The 17416-nt window shown below is 34.3% G+C and overlaps 1 protein-coding gene across 2 annotated transcripts in view; it reads left to right on the forward strand.

Annotated features, from left to right (window-relative positions):
* The first annotated feature begins 1947 nt into the window (after positions 1 to 1947).
* Positions 1948 to 17416, forward strand: part of scube1 (signal peptide, CUB domain, EGF-like 1) — a 527308-nt gene continuing 511839 nt past the window's right edge. Inside the window, exons 1-2 of one of the 2 annotated variants that reach the window (XM_028817682.2) lie at positions 1948 to 2361; positions 14837 to 14959. In XM_028817682.2, coding sequence (XP_028673515.1) covers positions 2274 to 2361; positions 14837 to 14959 — 211 coding nt within the window. In that variant the 5' untranslated portion in view covers positions 1948 to 2273. The remainder of the gene's footprint in view (positions 2362 to 14836; positions 14960 to 17416) is intronic. The other variant, XM_028817689.2, reaches the window with a different exon arrangement.

The following is a 17416-nucleotide window of genomic DNA, read 5'->3' on the forward strand; positions in this document are numbered from 1 at the left end:
TGTCACATCACATCCATGGAGTCCTTCTGGATCATGTTAAAATTCTTTAAAGTGGGGACAAACTGTTCCTGCAGCTCATCCTGGTGGCACCCATGGACCACAACAGAGCTGTCTCATGGCACTGCCTTTCTCAGCCTTCCCTGCAGGTATCCATGTAGGAACTGTAGCTTAGGAAGACTGCCACCTATTATATCGGGGGAGCAAATAGTCCTTTAAACTGGCCTCCCAGCTGGGTAAGAAACACCCATGCCCATGCCTGGTGTCCATAACAATGTATATGTGTATGTATCTATATATATATACATATATATATATATATGGCAACATTTTAGTGTGCATCTATGCATCTATTACTCATTTACTTTATGCAACAAGACCTTAGCAAACATTTCTTTGGGTCTTCATAACACTTACCAAAGCATCAAGAGTGTGTTCATCTCTGCGATGTGTGCTCCTAATAAATTTCACTTTGGAGTGGTCTGAGGTAGCTTAACCGAGACAACACTATTCTCTTGATATTACATATTTAGTAGAAGACTTGTGAATCCTTCATATTAGCAAGTACTTTTACCATAATGCCAATATGCCACACTGCACAGAGCTGAATAACCCAGCTACTAATATTAATAATTTAAGACCAAAAAATGGTCCAACTTCAAAATGTTTCAATTCCTGGAGGTAGTACACCAAGAAAAAAAGGTTGAGAACCCCTACTGTAGAGACGTGTTCCTACATTTGATCATATACTGTATACGCCAATAATCTGCAATAGTTAAGCAGTTGCTTTCTACTATTATCCAGACTCATGATGTGTGACTAATAGATGCATTCTGCAGTACCTAAACTAAATTGTTATACCACACACACACTCGGTATATAAATATAAACTCATAATTGGTGTCAGTTTGATCCTAAATGTTCATATCATATACACGGCTTACTCTTTTTTTTCTGAAACCACATTTTACAATTCAGGGTCACGGAGTGGTGAGGTAGTGAAATATAATCAACAATTAAAATATTAATTAAAAACGTAAATCAAATGAAACAGTTTATTATTATAGACAAAATATTTATGAATCAATATAAGTATTGTAATGTAAAAATGAATGTTAAATTAAAAAATTTTAACTTTATAATGCCCCACTTTGAAAGACTGCTTTTTAAAATCTTTATAACTCAATTTAACTAGCTGTGGGTAGAATGAGATTTGTAATTCAATTAAATGTTTCTTTTATAGCACTTCAAGTGAAGTTGGAAGGTTAATACTAAAGGAGATAGAATATATTATAGGTTTATATGTCATTATTATTTATCTTTGTTTCATATATTGCATATCCCTCCGGTGACTACGCATTTTCTTTGACTTCTAGTAAAAATTACTGTGCGTTAACGTCGCCTTTAAGGTCCATGTTTTTGACGGTCTAGGGTGCTGTCTTGATTGCAGGAGTCTCGTATTGCGTTACCACTGTTTCGCCACTAGATGTCAGACACACCACTCTTCTTATATTTTTGGCCATGCCTGTAAAGTACCTTTCACCATAGCCTATAAAGAATTACGGGTGCTTCCATTGTTCCAGGATTAGAGGTATAATAATGTAATATATCTAGGGGTGGTAATTCATTAGACAGATCCGGAGAAAACAGAATTGGAACTTAGCACAAAGCATTTAAAGTTTAAATCTCGCTCTGGGTAAATGAACTCTATCTATCTATATATCTATCTATATATCTATCTATCTATTGTCCAGCTCAGGACCTTAAAAAAAAAAAGTTATTATAATGTATTATAATATAATATTATAAGTATTTATAATGAAGTACATAAAATCACGGCTTAACTTACAGAAATCATTTTTAATGCACAAATTCAAATGCAAATAAATAAATCTCCAAGTTTAACTAGCAGCGAGTTTGTATTTCCAAAACAGAGTGCAGTAGACAGCAGGGACTCATACGGCGGTCTGTATTCTTTATTGATGAAGTTAGGATCACAGATGAGGTCCCACCCATCGCTGATCAATGGGACTGGCTCTCCTTAACCCCCCTTTTCTCCTCCTTAAATATGCGGCGTCCAATCAGGTCCACCCTTCACTGCTAGTCAGTTTTCTTGGATTATCCGCTGTGCCAGTCTCTATAAACGCTGCTCTTATCAAAGAAACGCACTCAAAAAAAAAGAAAAAAAGGAAAAAAAAGGAAAAAAGAAAAAAAAAGAAAAAATAAGAAAAAAGAAAAAATTAAAAAAGAAACTTTTATTCAATAATAATATTATCATGTGGACTGTTTGTGGTACATGTCATTTGTGTCTTCTTTTACTTTTGTTGGGTAGTTGTCATGGGACAGGAAACGGTGGGACTACAGGTAAGAGAATCCTTTAATAATATTGTCGCGCTGGTGTTTCTACCTTTTCTGAAAATACTGTGCTTAGTTTTTTTCTTTCAACAGTGCTTATGCAGAAGTGTATGTAATGAAGAATTACATCTTTAGAATTCGCACATGTATGTGCTATATTGTGCATATTAAAACAAGTACAAAGCTTTTTTGCGTTAAGTAAAATAAATAACTTTTTCGGAACTGTTGAAATGGTGCGCAGCCTGTATAATCCAATATATAGTCTAAGACATGTTAATCGTCATAATATAAACTGAATAAACATTTTTCCAATTGATTATTAAATAGGTAATGCAATGTCTAGACGTCTCTCGACTCCAGTACAATTCGGATAAAAGTGTCTCTCGAGTGAAATAATAGAGAGAAACAGAATCGCTGTATGTCGCGTGCAACTTTCTGCGCTCTTGTACAGGTACGACTGAAAAGCTCGATTGACTAAAACTCAGGCTGATCCCCTTTTATTATAACTTTGGACAGTTTTTCTTTGGAAGGTGCGTTAAAAGGTATCAACCGATCGTTTATTTAAACAGTTTTAAGTCGAGAGCTAGTTGTCGCTGTTCCTCTAGCGCGACATGCGGTTCTTTTTCTTAATAGGAGATGTCAGGCTGGTATTTTTACGGAGTTCTGTAACTTATCATATTTTGTAAATTGGGAACCCATTGAAGGGCATCATTCTGAAATAGCGGTGCCATACTGTGAAGTCCATAGACTGGACCTATGAGAGTGAGCCTGCTAGTGACCGCGCACTGTGGAAAGGAATCGTTACAAAATATATTCCCCCTAATAATAACGCTGGGAATCAAAGTGGTGCCTTGCTTTTGTACGGAAGTAAACAGTTTAATGTACTGTTTTCATAACTTTTAAGCTGCAAAAGTTGCGCAAGTATTTTGTTATTAAAGTTTTAATTGTATGCCTTTAATCAGAAATTGTATGTCATGCTTTTTTAGATGAGGTTTCCATTTGCTGAAGCGCAAAGTAATTAAGTGAGACTGTCCCTGTAAACTCAAAACAGAGTTTTGTTATCTGCACCCCTAAATTCTGACTATATCTTAAAACCACAGTGAGCTGCATTTTGGGTGAAGTCCAGAAATCGGATATCACTTTGTTCCGTTAGCTAGCTTTATAGTATATGGCTTATAGCAGCTTTCATCTGGTTAATATTAAAACTAGCAACATTTAGAATGCTGTTTAAAAATGCTTTTGAACAAATCTATCTATCTATCTATCTATCTATCTATCTATCTATCTATCTATCTATCTATCTATCTATCTATCTATCTATCTATCTATCTATCTATCTATCTACATTATTCAGAGTAGACTGACCCAAGGTGGGCTTATAGACTAATCAAGTCAGCACAAACTGAGATGCAAAACTAATGTATACTCACATATTGAAAACTTTAAAATGAATGAATATTGGGCAATCATATATATGCAGTTAGACTATTTTAAGAAATTTAAAATGATAAAAAAAACCTATATGAATGTATTTTTGCTGTATTTATTGCTTAAAATTGATTTCACAGTTTCAATTCAAAAATCCATTCTCCGTGAACCCATAGCAAAAATTCATTTCACAGTTTGAATAGCCTAATGTTTTCTTATTTGCTATAGCATTTAGAACAACTGTCAAGGTATAAAGACAAAGGAGTGCCTAGACTTACAAAGAAATAATGGATTTCTGACGAATGAATGTAAAATGTCACCGTATTGATTGCATAATATTCCGTTTCTTTGAGAAGCATCAGATGTGTCTTGAGCATTAAACTGTGAACAAATCAATTATAAGCTAGTTCACAGAATGGTTGTCTTTTATTAGCAAATAGAAATCAATCTTTAACCCTGAGGTGAATAGGAATAAATATAGCAGAATGATTTCTTTAATATCATAAAGAAACAGTCTGCTACCACAAGAATATATTGTTACATGGACAGCTTTACATTAATGCTACCTAAAGTAAGAAAAATCTTTTAAGGCCCTAAGATGTTATTTTCCATTAACAACTTCTTGTTAGTGATATGTAGGATTTGCAGTTCTTTAAGGTTAATTTTAACCCTAATTCTGCCCCATCAGGAGTTTAACTAAAAAAAAGGCATCTAGTTAAAAAACAAATCACAGAAAACTTGCTGGAAATAAAAAAGTAATAACTTTCATTTTTTTACATATATTGAAACACTTTATTTAATATTTCAAATTTCCTTGCTCCACTATAAAGTACAGTACCCATTTGCCATATGAATACAGACAAAACAATCTGATATTTGTTATATTTTAGCTTTTCTCATCTGATGTGGTAGAGAATATGTAATATCTAATACTAATATTAAAATACATCATAATTTTTTGGGGAGGTTCGTGGTAAAGTAATCTGGCAAATAATAGCTAAGAAATGTGCTTTTCTGTGCAGTGTTTAACCCTTTTAATTACAATAGTGGGAAAATCCTAGCATTTTGGTACAATTGTAACATTTCTTTGAAAGATAGTTGATTGGTATCAACTCTGCTACAATTGTAAGAATTGCAAATTTTGTTGGCATTTGTCTTTGAATGTAAATTGTAAAAGACAGCATCACTTTCAAGATGTAATTTCCATTTGTCCGGTCAAACCATTTTTGTAAATTGATTGACTAAAGATATGGTTATAAAGTCACAGATTAGGCCATTTGAGAAAAGAAATTTTGAACAGAAATGAATATATTCTGCAGAAAGAATAATCAAGTTGAATAATGGCAAGAAGATTTAAGTGTTAATCATAAGAAAGTTCAGTCATGCCTATTTTCCAAAATCAAAGTGTTTTCCGACAACATTTCTGACTGTTTTCTATGTAGCTGTCTTTAGGGCTGCTATTTACAAAGCGGCTTACATCAGTTAATGCTACTGTTGCCTGTAGACTTCAGAACACAAGGTTTTCACGGAGTCATTGTTTATTGTACTGTGTTAATAGCCATAACATTTAAATTAAATGGGTCAGGGATTTGGTTTGAAAAAGTGTAGTAATGTGCCAATTTTCACTGAGCAGCTAAGAGATCTGAGTTCATAGTCGCCATGCTGAGCGTTGGTAGGTTGCTGCTCTGTTTTCACGTCTATTGCTGTATTCACAAAGCTGCCTGTGACAATGGCTGTGACATCTGGTCTTATTATAAATGAAAATATATTATAAGTACATCATCTAACCATTGAAACAGTTTTTCATTTACTCATGTGCTTTATTTTAATATTGCACTTCACTAGTTAATTTCAGGTTTTGAAGAGTTTAATTTTTATGAAAAATAAAACCACTTCACTATGTTTTTTAAAATTGGATTGCTCATATAACCCTTTTTTTATTACTTTCCCCTGACAGCTTAAACCAAATGGACTTACAATTCAAAGTAGATTTCATATGCTCTAAAAAACGAATACTATAAGATTCAATTAATCACTAAGGTGAAGAGTCTGTGCAGCATGGTGGCTCTGGTCTTGGCCGTGTTACCTCAGAGTTCCTGTAGAATGACTTTGGATCTCGGCCTGATTGTTGTCTTTGTGGACTTTGCACTTTCTCCCTGTCTCTGTGTGAGTTGTCCTTGGGGTACTCCAGTTTTTTTCTGACATCCCAGCGATATGTGTGATATGTTTGATTGTGGGGCATCGGATGGGCCTGTCCTGTGATGAAATGGCCCACCCTCCAGTATGTTAATGTCCTGCACTCAGTGCTGTTGTGATAATGAACTTCCATGAACTTTACACCTGAGGCCTGTCACGTGTGGTTCAGCTACATGGACATCCAGACCACTGCTTACAGGGGGGTTGAAGGCTCAAGGCTGAGGCTGAGTAACTGAATTGTAATTTTTGAATTGTCTTTCCCCTTGAATCTTCCATATAAAGGTCCTAATAATTTTATCAGCAGACTTCTTTTATTTTCATTTTCTCTTAAGCCTTTAATCAGTGGTTCAGAGAATGTGTTGGATTAATGAATGATTATTATCTGCTGTCATAATGTGTTTGTTTAATTTATAATTAATTAATTAAGCAATCTGTATTTTATATAGCACAATTTGGATCATATTTCATCACAAATTGTTTTACAAGTAAATGTAAATTACAATACAGCAGCAGACTTCTAACACATAAATAAGAATGTATTTATAACATTATTAGTTTTTAAAATGAAAGTAGGGTAGTCATCTAAAATTTCATGTCACCGCAAACACATTTTCAAAATATTGCCTTTAAAAATTTGAAGCTTGCAATAAAGTTTAATATTGGTTCCATCTACCGTATGCATTAAATCAATCATAAAACACAATGCCATATTTTTAATGCTGAATCAAGGTGGTATGTGTTTACAAAAACTGTAAGAGTCTGCAACAATAAAACTATCAGCACAAACCATTTATGTACCCAATGTGTATTTCTTGATTAGACTGTGTTATGTAGGATTTATGATTTAAAGAAAATAATCAATAAAAAAGTCTTTCATAATAAATGTACACTCCTGTAAACAAATGTTTAAATGAAGTTAAGAATTTTATCTTTCTTTGCCTTACAACAGGTTGCATTTACTACAATAAATTAAGCTGAAACAGAAATTCATTGGCTATTGCAAATGATACAACAGACAAATCAATAAAATACAAAACATTGATTTATAAACATAACATTCAATACAATTCTGTTACGGAAAAGCACCGAGTTAACAAATGAATTACAGAACTAAAGTATCTTCTGGTCATTAAAAATATAGTAAGCCAACTCAAAAATGGGGAAAAGGTTGATTTTTTAGGATCTAAATAGTATGACTATCCGTTTAATTATCAAATTTTAAAGGCAATACCTCCAATAGATCTAAAGAAGTTAATAACAGAGGAAGAAAAAAAAATGCTGTAAATTAATAGGGGCATTTTAAGGATATATATGTTTTAAGAGCCTAGCAAGACTAGCAAGTTTGAAATCAATACCTTTAACAAAGTGGACAATGTTAACACAAATTGGTGGAAAAAGTAAATCTGTGACACCAATAGGGACTTCATATTATATGTGCTTAAGTTATCTATACAGACATTAAATAACGACCTTATTCAGCCAGAAACCCAGCTGCTCAAAGCTGTCCTTCATAAAGGTCAGTCAGTCACTAATAGACTCCATAATAGACTGATAGGCATAGCCTGCAGTCTCTCTTAAGTTGCAATTTTAGAATTGGTATTCAAATTTAAAAAGATAATGGAGTACAAAAGACTTATGTCTTATGTTAAATGATTCCCATTTATTAGGCTGATTTTATCTGAAACAGATAGAACTAAAAACAAATCTTTTTTCTCCCTGAGTGGGTTCATTTCTCATCCAGTTTTCGCGGCTAAAATTTAAGTGTATACTGCGTGTCTATTAATGGGTCTTAGAAATCAGAATTGCAATTTTTTGGCAATCCAAATATTGTAAATATAGAGCAAGAAAAGGTTCCTGATGATTATACAATGAGAGTTTTAATGTGATCTTGAATAACTGTTGGTCATTCTGGTTAGAAATAAATTTATGTGAAAAGTGCAAAGTTCAATGTCATTGAAAGTGGAGTTATTAATTCATTTTTATGTTTAATAAAGAGGTAACTTTCATGATTGCTCATCTTTTAGTAGAAACACGTGCAGTCCCACATCCTAAAAATGCCTCATGAATTAATCAACAAGCGTAAATATATGAAAATGACAATGTTTTTATTGCAGCATCACATTTACTATATACATTTAAATCAATCAAGAGCAACCTTACATCAAAATAATGATGAAAATGATCCAGTTGATTTTTTAAAATGATTCATTTATTAGAAACTATCTAGGTGAGCCATGCAGCATTGCCAGTCTAGCTGCCACCACATGTCAATTAGTTCACCTCTGGAGGTCTAACAAAGTGAAGGGCACCCTGCCCCTGGTGAGTGGGGGTCACGTTCACAGATGTTCATTGAAGGAGTCTCCCGGCCCAGTGTAAGACTTCTTAATCCTTTATGAGTCTGAGAGAATATGCATATGTGTGTGTGCGTGTGTGTCACCCTGCAGTTACCCTTAGTCACTCCTCCCCTTTTATGTTAAGTCAGCCTCTCTCTCTCTCTCTCTCACTCTGTATTAGGGCAGGCTTGATGGTAGTTTGGCTCCATCTTTCAGATAAAACAAAAAAACTCAATAGTTGAGTCCTGCAGTCTTATTGAACTCTAATTGCCAGTTTTCAATTAAACTACAATAGATACATAGAGACAGCCCAGTAAAAACTAACAAGGTTTTTATTGTTAATGCCTTATAATTGGGGATAAGTCAATTAAGGATTATTTTATACTGAGCAATAGATTTAGCTGCAACACACTTTAGCCATTTGTTTTAAGTCCTGAATCATTTCACCCTTCCCCAAGATCAAATTTTTTCAGCTATAAGAGTTTGTAAGAAAAAAAAAATCAGAGACTCAAGGAGAAAGTAGAGAATATTATGGCTGTGAGCGATAAGAGAGATATTTAGCCTACTACTACAGCCATGATTGAGCACTCTTGTTTAGACAGACAAAACAGTTACATTACCTTAGATACTCAAAATATGTTAAAATATTTATGTATATTTTACAGCAGAATTAAATCTTTTATGAATGGTTCAGTAGTTCAGCAGCAATACTATTGGTTACAAGGAGAATTAAATACCATAGAAGTGCTTAATATTTTCGGTTTTATGATATAATCCTGGCAATCATTAAGGTTGATGACATGACACAAATCTCACAATCAGAAAAAAGATACATGTGTCTAAATGATTTTTACATTTAGGTGTGCGACTTCCGACTGAAGGGTACATAAACCCTTATGTTTCCTTTTTACATAGTGAAGTGCTACCAGGGTGTTAGAGGAGAATAGCTGCTCACAGTTTAAAGGCAAATATGTGATCCTGATTGTTAAATGACAAAAGCTACAGAGTCACAATGAAATGTGCCAGAAGTCTCCAAAGAATGGATTTATTTCTCTGGTGATGTTAAATCTATAAATGGTTGACTGAGTGAGGGTTTAAAAGAGTGTCCTCAGCTGTAATCCCATGAGCTTTCACTTGGAAGGATGCAGATAATGACTCTCTGCTCGGGTGGTAACAGTGGACATATCACAAGCCATGTGTGTTGATACAAGAAAAAAGAAGTTGAACATTTTGTTTAAGTAAAATATTGCATTTTGGGAAAGCAGGCTAACTGCCTTTTTTTGTTTTTGTAGAAGGGGAATTTAAATAATATTTAGGTCAAATAGCACCCTTACCCTGAGATAGGCTCTGGTCTATGTAAAGCTGAATTGGATTTTTTGGGTTAGAAAGTGAATGAATGGATGGATGGATAGATTCTTGTGATAAAATATGGAGAAAGTATTGTTTCAATTAAGAAAAACATATCATATCCCAACCACTTGTTTTAAATAATCTTTTGAAGATAGGTGTCCTTATTCCTGTGTATATACTGTATGTATATACTATGTTGTAGCCATATTCTAAAATCCTTTAAATAAATTTTTTCGTTCATCATCAAACATTCAATAAACTAGAATGACAAAGAAGAAACTAGATTTTAAATTTTTTTACAAATTTATCAAAAATAAATTTTTCTTTTAATAGATTTTCTTTTAAAGCAGACCAAAGTGTGAAAGTAAAGGTCAGTAATATTACATGCTGCATACTGTGAGATTTGGTAAATTCACACTGTCTGTTGTACTCACATTGTAAACATGGAGAAAGTCACATGCTGGCCACATTAGATTTTTTTGTTATTTTTCATCAATTTGTTTTATACATTTTATTTCTTGCCTTTTTTGACAGTTAATTCATTCTATTACTATGTACTTTGGACTGAGACAGTTAAATACTGTGGATTTCAGAAAGTGAAAATGCATATGGGGAAGATTTTGCTGAGTTTAAATAATCGAGTGTTGCTCGATTTGTTTCTTCAGGGATTTTCATTCCAGATCATTGTTTGTATGATGTGTTTTTCATGTCCGTGTAAGTTTTCACTGGATATCCTTCCAAATTTCAGAGACAAGGATGTTATGTTAGCGAGCAACACAAAATTGCCCATCTATGAGTCAATGTGGGTGTTTATGTAAAAGTGTCCCCCAGTAGGCTGATAGCCTGTTCAGGACTAGTTCCAGTTCCTACCTTGTGGCTTCCTATTGCTCCCTAATTGAGTAATCAGGTTCTGAGAATGGATGTGTTGATGATGATAACTGAATAATTCATCATGGAGTGCCCTCCTTTATTACCTTATCCTTTTATGCCTAAGATTTTTTTCTATTTGTGATTTATGGAATAGTAATTATTCACTCTTCAATATAAAGCTTTTTCCAACAAACACCATCACAAGGAACTTATCGAGTGGCTGTTTCAGATATGTCAAATGTAATATAATCACTATATAATTTGAGGCTTTTTTGTGTCCTGACATTATTACTGGAAAAGCACAGTGAAGTAAATAAAGGTTATAAAACACAGCAAAATAAGGTAGGGGCAGTAGAGCCCATTAGGATACCCATTAATCCAAGTAAATTCAGAGTTTTTTTTCTACTTGATTAATTTTATTCAGAGATGGAGAGGAAGCCTGAGATTATCCTGGCAATAATAAATACAAGGCAGGAATCAGCCCTGAATGTAATGCCAGTCCATCTTAAAGAACACTGATTAATTTAACACGCACACACACGTGCATCTTTATGATGGTGGAACTAGAAAAAAAAGGCAGAAACAGGGAGAACATCCAAGGTATCTGCAGACAGACATTGGACCAGGATTTAATTCTATTCCAATGGAGATGATTCAGGAATAAAAGATTTGAAATGGAAGAGAAAGAAGTTTGCACCAAGAACACACACAACTGTGTTTGTACATTTAACAGGATGCTAGATAAAATAAAGACTTATTTAAGCTAGTAGTATTTTCCCTAAACACAGTGGTCTCAAACTCTGGTCCTAGACGGCCGCAATGGCTACAGGTTTTCATTTTAACCCTTTCTTAATTGGTGACCATTTTTTGCTGTGAATTAATTCCTTTTTCTTTCATTTTCATTGAGTTGTTTTTTTAAGATTTTTTCATCGTTCTTCTGAATTGCTTTATTTCTTTCCTTAAACAGAAATGAAATGTGAAGTGAGTGAGCCAACAGAACACCAACTAAGTCAGGGCCTCAAACTCCAGCTAGTTGCTGAATTAGGCGCAGATTCTTGTTAATTAAACCTGTTCTTTAATTCAATGGCTTGTTCCTGCTCTCATTGTGCAATAGCATAAATTTCTGAAACTGTGGATTTATCTTTCTGAAGAACACTTTGAAAAATGTTTTGAGCAGATCAGCATTCCTGAGACATTCGTCTTTCTTTATTTTCAGATATTGTATGATGGACACAGTTTGCTGGTATTGTTTTGGCTCATTTTATTTCTCATTATTGTTTGACTGCTAATTAAGGAAAAAGAAACAATTGAGGGGTCTAAATCTTCAAGAACAAGTCAATTAAAAATAATTCAATTGATGTTAATTAGCAGCAAAAACAGGTCACTAATTAAGAAAGGGTTAGAATGAAAATCTGAAGCCACTGCGGGCCTCCAAGACCGAAGTTTGAGGCCACTGCCTTAACATTTTCTTATATATTTCAATAGTTATTAGGGTGGTTAAGAGGGAAGTGGCTTTTGCTTCTAGCAACACTTAAATTGGATTGAACAGATTTGGCGAGTGAATAGTTGAACACAAGAGTACTTACAGTGGGTATAGAAAAGAATTACCCTCCTTCAAAATATTTCATTTTGTTGATTTGCAGCCTGAAATGGAAACATACACAAAAATATATTTTTCCAGCTGTATTTACTCAATGCAACTTATAAGAGCCAAGTGAAAGATATAATAGCAACAGTTCAGAAAAAAAAAAAAAAAAACAGAATCATTGAGATGATTAAAGGATCATGCCCTCAATCTGGTGTAACTAATCACCTTCTCCACTGCACACCAAGCTAACTGGCTTCCACCTGTGATCAACCGTAATCATTCTGATTATTTTAGCATAAAAATAGCAATTCCTAGAGCATTCAAGTGCTTGGAAGTGCAACTGAAAGCAAACAATCAACTGTGGGTGGCAGGGCGCTGTCAAAAGATCTTACGGATAAAGGTTTGGACAGGCACAAGTCACGAGATGGATAAAACCAATTCAAAGGCTTTATCAATCCCTAGGAACACAATAAAATCTATAATCAAGAAGTGGAAAGTGTCTGGTACTACTAGGACCTTTTCCGGATCAGGCCGTCACTCCAAACTAGTTGGAAGAGCAAGGAGGAAACTGGTCAGAGAGGCTACCAAGAGGCCTTTGGCAACTATGAAGCAGTTAGAAGTAGTTTTGGCAGAGTGGTCATGGTGTGCATGTGACAACATCATAAATGCTCTGCTAATGTGGCTTATATGTGAGGGTTGCCAGAAAAAGCCACTCCTCAAGAAAGGCCACATCAGGTTTCTATTGAGCTTTGACAAAACGTACCATGAAGATTCTGAGACCAAATGGAAAAAGGTGTTATGGTCAGATGAGACCAAAATCAAACTACTTGGCCTCAACACCAAATGGTATATCAGGTGAAAAACCAATTCAGCTTACCAACTGAAGAATACCATAGAGGTGGTAGAATCCTGTTGTGGGGGTGTTTCTCTGCAGTAGGAACTGGAGCACTTGTCAAGATAGAAGGAAAAATGGATGGGACAAAATACTGTCAAATTCTGAGGAAAACCTGCTGCCCTCTGCCAGAAAGTTGTCAATAGGAAGAAGGTTCACCTTCCAACATGACAATGACGCAAAGCACACAGCAAAGTTGACCACACAGTGGCTGAAGGAGAAAAAGTTGAATGTCATTGGGTGACTTAGTTAGAGCCCAGACTTAAACCACATATGACTTGAAGATTGCAGTCCACCAACGGTCACCATCCAATTTTACTGAGGCTTGATCAGTTTTATAAGGGACAGTGGCCAAATACTGCACAGTCTAGATGTGCAAAGTTGAGAGAGAAGTATCCCAACAGACTGATGGCTATAATCAAAGCAAAAGGGGGTTCCACAAATACTGACACAGAGGGCTAATCCTTTATCTGTCTCAGTGATTCTGGTTTTTATTTTTTTCCTGAACTGTTTCTGTTGTATCTTTCAATTGGCTGTTATAAACTGCATTGTGTAAATACAGCTGGAGAAATATTGCTTGTGTGTGTCTTCATTTGAGGCAGCAGAGCAACAAAATGTGAATATTTTGAAGGCTGAATGGAGGAGTGATTGTTTTCTATACTCGCTGTATAATAAACTGTTAAAAAATAAATAAACAGTTCAGGAAGGCCCAGTTACATTATAAAACTGAAACTAGTCTCACTACACACAGTGACAGAAAAGAGGAAGACGCCATCATAACTAATGCTGCTCATCCAATCCGTTTTGCATTATCCTCAATAGTATGTAATGAAAGGTCAAGCAAAATGACACCTTTTATTGGCTAACTAAAAAGATTACAATATGCAAGCTTTTGAGGCAACTCAGGCCCCTTCTTCAGGCAAGAAGATGTCTTGATGTCTTGATTACATTTTGCCTGAAGAAGGGGCCTGAGTTGCCTCAAAAGCTTGCATATTGTAATCTTTTTAGTTAGCCAATAAAAGGTGTCATTTTACATGACTTTGCACTACAATCATAATGGCTAACACGGTACAACACCCTAGTACTACCTCAATAGTATGCTAAGGGATGCTGCTGGGGCTGTTTTGTTGCCTACGGACACCAAACTCTACTGTGTCCCCTCCTATTGTACCCATTTTTACACTTGCCAATTATGATAGTTGGCAGAGGTACAGTAATGATATTCTTCTCGGGGAAATTATTTATTAAATATACACAAGGTAAATTGAGCATGTAGTTTTGGTCTTGTGCTTATGTAGATGAAAACACACTTTTTGAACTTTGACTTTTTATTGTATGTTGGCGCTGGAGGAATGAAATTTCATCACAGGGGGTGGTAAAGTATCTATCTATCTATCTATCTATCTATCTATCTATCTATCTATCTATCTATCTATCTATCTATCTATCTATCTATCTATCTATCTATCTATCTATCTATCTATCTATCTATCTATCTATCTATCTATCATCTTTATTGCCGTAGACCAGATCACAGAACTAACATATTTAATCTAAACAGTCATGGCACATATATATATATATATATATATATATATATATATATATATATATATATATATATATATATATATATATATATATATATATATATATATATATATATATACTGTATATGGTTCCAATTTGTAATCTGTAATCAGTGCATGCTCCCAACCCTCCTCCTTCTATGGTTATAATTGTCCTTTTTTATCTTTCTACCTTTACAATATTATAAGTTGTATTTTATTGTGACACAATACTGATTTTTTTTCTTCTTTTCAACAGAATTAGATGAATGTGCTGACGCAACAGATGATTGTCACATTGATGCCATTTGCCAAAACACCCCCAAATCCTTCAAATGCATCTGTAAACCAGGCTATAAGGGAGATGGGAAACAATGTGAAGGTAAACTTGACTTGATTGTTTGCTTTGACTGCAGGTTCTGTAAACAGAGCAAATTCCTAAAAGGATTTGTAGATGCATTAGCTGCTTACTCAAGAAAATCATTATGTGTGTTACTTGCTGGTCCCTGGCTGCTTCTGTTAATTGTTTTTATCTACGAAAACTTGATAATGATCTAGAGGAATTTGCAGGAGTACTAGAAAAAGGTTTATAAACTGTAGTCTTCGTGATTTTATCTGTGACGGAAAATGAGAATAAATAATAAACTTACTCCTACTAAGGTTGACAAGTCACAACCAAAACATAATTTTCAAATTTTGTAGCCTGAAGTAAGATGTAAATATGGCACATTTAATAATTATCTGTGCTGCTCTGGGAGGTTGCTGGTAATGCTAAGGGGTCTCAGCCTGGTTGTAAATGACTGCAGAGAAATTACTTTGTGTAATAAACAGCTTTTTGTTTCTCTTGGTGAGCATTCTATGTGGTGTGGAGTGGTGTAGAGCCATACTGTCTGTAAGGCTTCTGTAAATTAGTTCTAAGGATACAGTTTAGCTGTTACTTACTTTATGGTGAACCAAGTTTCTGCCCCTTTTGGTGGGACCCTACTATGTACATTGTTGGAAACATAGCTTTGCATCTGTTCTGAGGGTTATTTCATACGATGCGATACTATACGAATTTCTGTTTAATTTTTAACACCACCAGGCAGAAGTAGACTATGACTTGTGTTTTTCAACTGCTGTTTTTTTCCCCAAAAATTCCAACCAACCATGAGATTTCATATATCTGAAACCCGAGGACACAATAATGATGTGGGAGACACTGAGAGATTCTAACTTATCTCAGAGAGATGAAGAACACATTACTCAAAACATTATCTACTCTGTGTGCCATTACAAACATTCATTTTAATTTTTAGCTTTTATTAGGGCAAGCTCACATGGTTGGAAACTTTTATCCAAATTGAAGTACTGTGTATAGGCAAATGCCATAAAAGTTGGCAGAAGCAGAACTCTTGTCTAGTGTTAAACAGTGACAAAATGAAAATTCAAACAAGAGTATAAAAGAACTGTTAGGATTATGGGCATTTACTCCATGTGTACTATAGGGGTAAGCACCTAAATATCTGTAACTTATGCCTGAATTTTGTTTGATGTCTTGCTTGCAATTGAAAAGTACTTAGGATGAGGCTTTGTGTTCCTGGTTTTTAACAGATAAATAGCAGTTTAGTGATTACTTATGCTGATCTTCATGTTCGCCCTTTTGGTGCAAGCCTACCAAATGTACTAGGTATGGCTTTTTCTTTGCCCTGGTTTATGTTTTATATGCTGCAGAGTTAGGTGGAACAACTTGGAGAGTAGCACTGCCTTTTTTGCTATGCAAGTCTTTAATATTAAAGATATAATGAGTCTTTCTATACTGTGCTTTTAGAGACAATATTGTGTACTTCTTATTACTGTATATTCACATAAAATCCTGTGCAGCATTCTGTTGTGACTGAAGGAAAGGGCATCATCATCATCTTACGTTTCTACCATGAGAAACAGTTTTTATCTGGAAATATGAAAAGTATGCCTGTATGCCATAAATACTGTATATTGCAAACATAGCATATGGTATAGCTGGAGAAAACCAATAGGTTAGATATCACTGACAAGAAGTAAACTAATGGTGAGTGGTAACTAATTGAGCTTAATGCTGCTGGCTCAGAAGTACAACAGACCATTACTATTGATTCTAGCTTGACAGTTAATTCCATTCAATCATTTAGTATAATTTAAGTTGATCATTTTTTAGGTATTGCAGTTTTTTTGGGTGTTTTTTCAGTGAATATCATGTAGATTGTTTAATGTATACAAATTTGTCATTCTTTTCTTCTATCATTCCAAATAAACAACATACTTGTTAAGCAACTTCTATTGTACTGGTAATTTCCTCAATAGTAACAGTGAGTTCTTTCTTGCAGTAGTTAATGACTTAATTCTTTTTTGTAAGCTATCAAAATGAATATATTTTTAATTACATAAGCACACCTGGCCTTTTTCCCTAAAAGTGAACAATGTCAAAAATCAACATGAAAATGTAGGTGTCAGTTTTCTACTCCCTATGCAATGCAAGCCAGCAGACTCAGTGGACTGCTCAGACCAGGGCTGAAATATGCTGTCAAAAGAGTGGTACAGTAAATGTACGACTTTGATACTGAGGGATGGTCATCAGCAACTTTAGATTTTTGTCTCAACAAAAATTTGAATTTCACATCAAGAGAATTAAAAAAATTCTGAAATACAGAATTTAACAAACAATTTTGTACATTTTTATGTACTTATTCATTGTAAAAGTTAAACCTTACGATGAAATATCTGATAAATAATACATTTATGGTTTATTAATTATTGTTTCTTTATTACTAATGTCTTTTCTTACATATTCATAATAATATAACGTAAAATAAATTAAAAT

The sequence above is a fragment of the Erpetoichthys calabaricus genome, chromosome 1 (assembly GCF_900747795.2).
Source record: "Erpetoichthys calabaricus chromosome 1, fErpCal1.3, whole genome shotgun sequence".
Taxonomy (NCBI): Eukaryota; Metazoa; Chordata; class Cladistia; order Polypteriformes; family Polypteridae; genus Erpetoichthys; species Erpetoichthys calabaricus.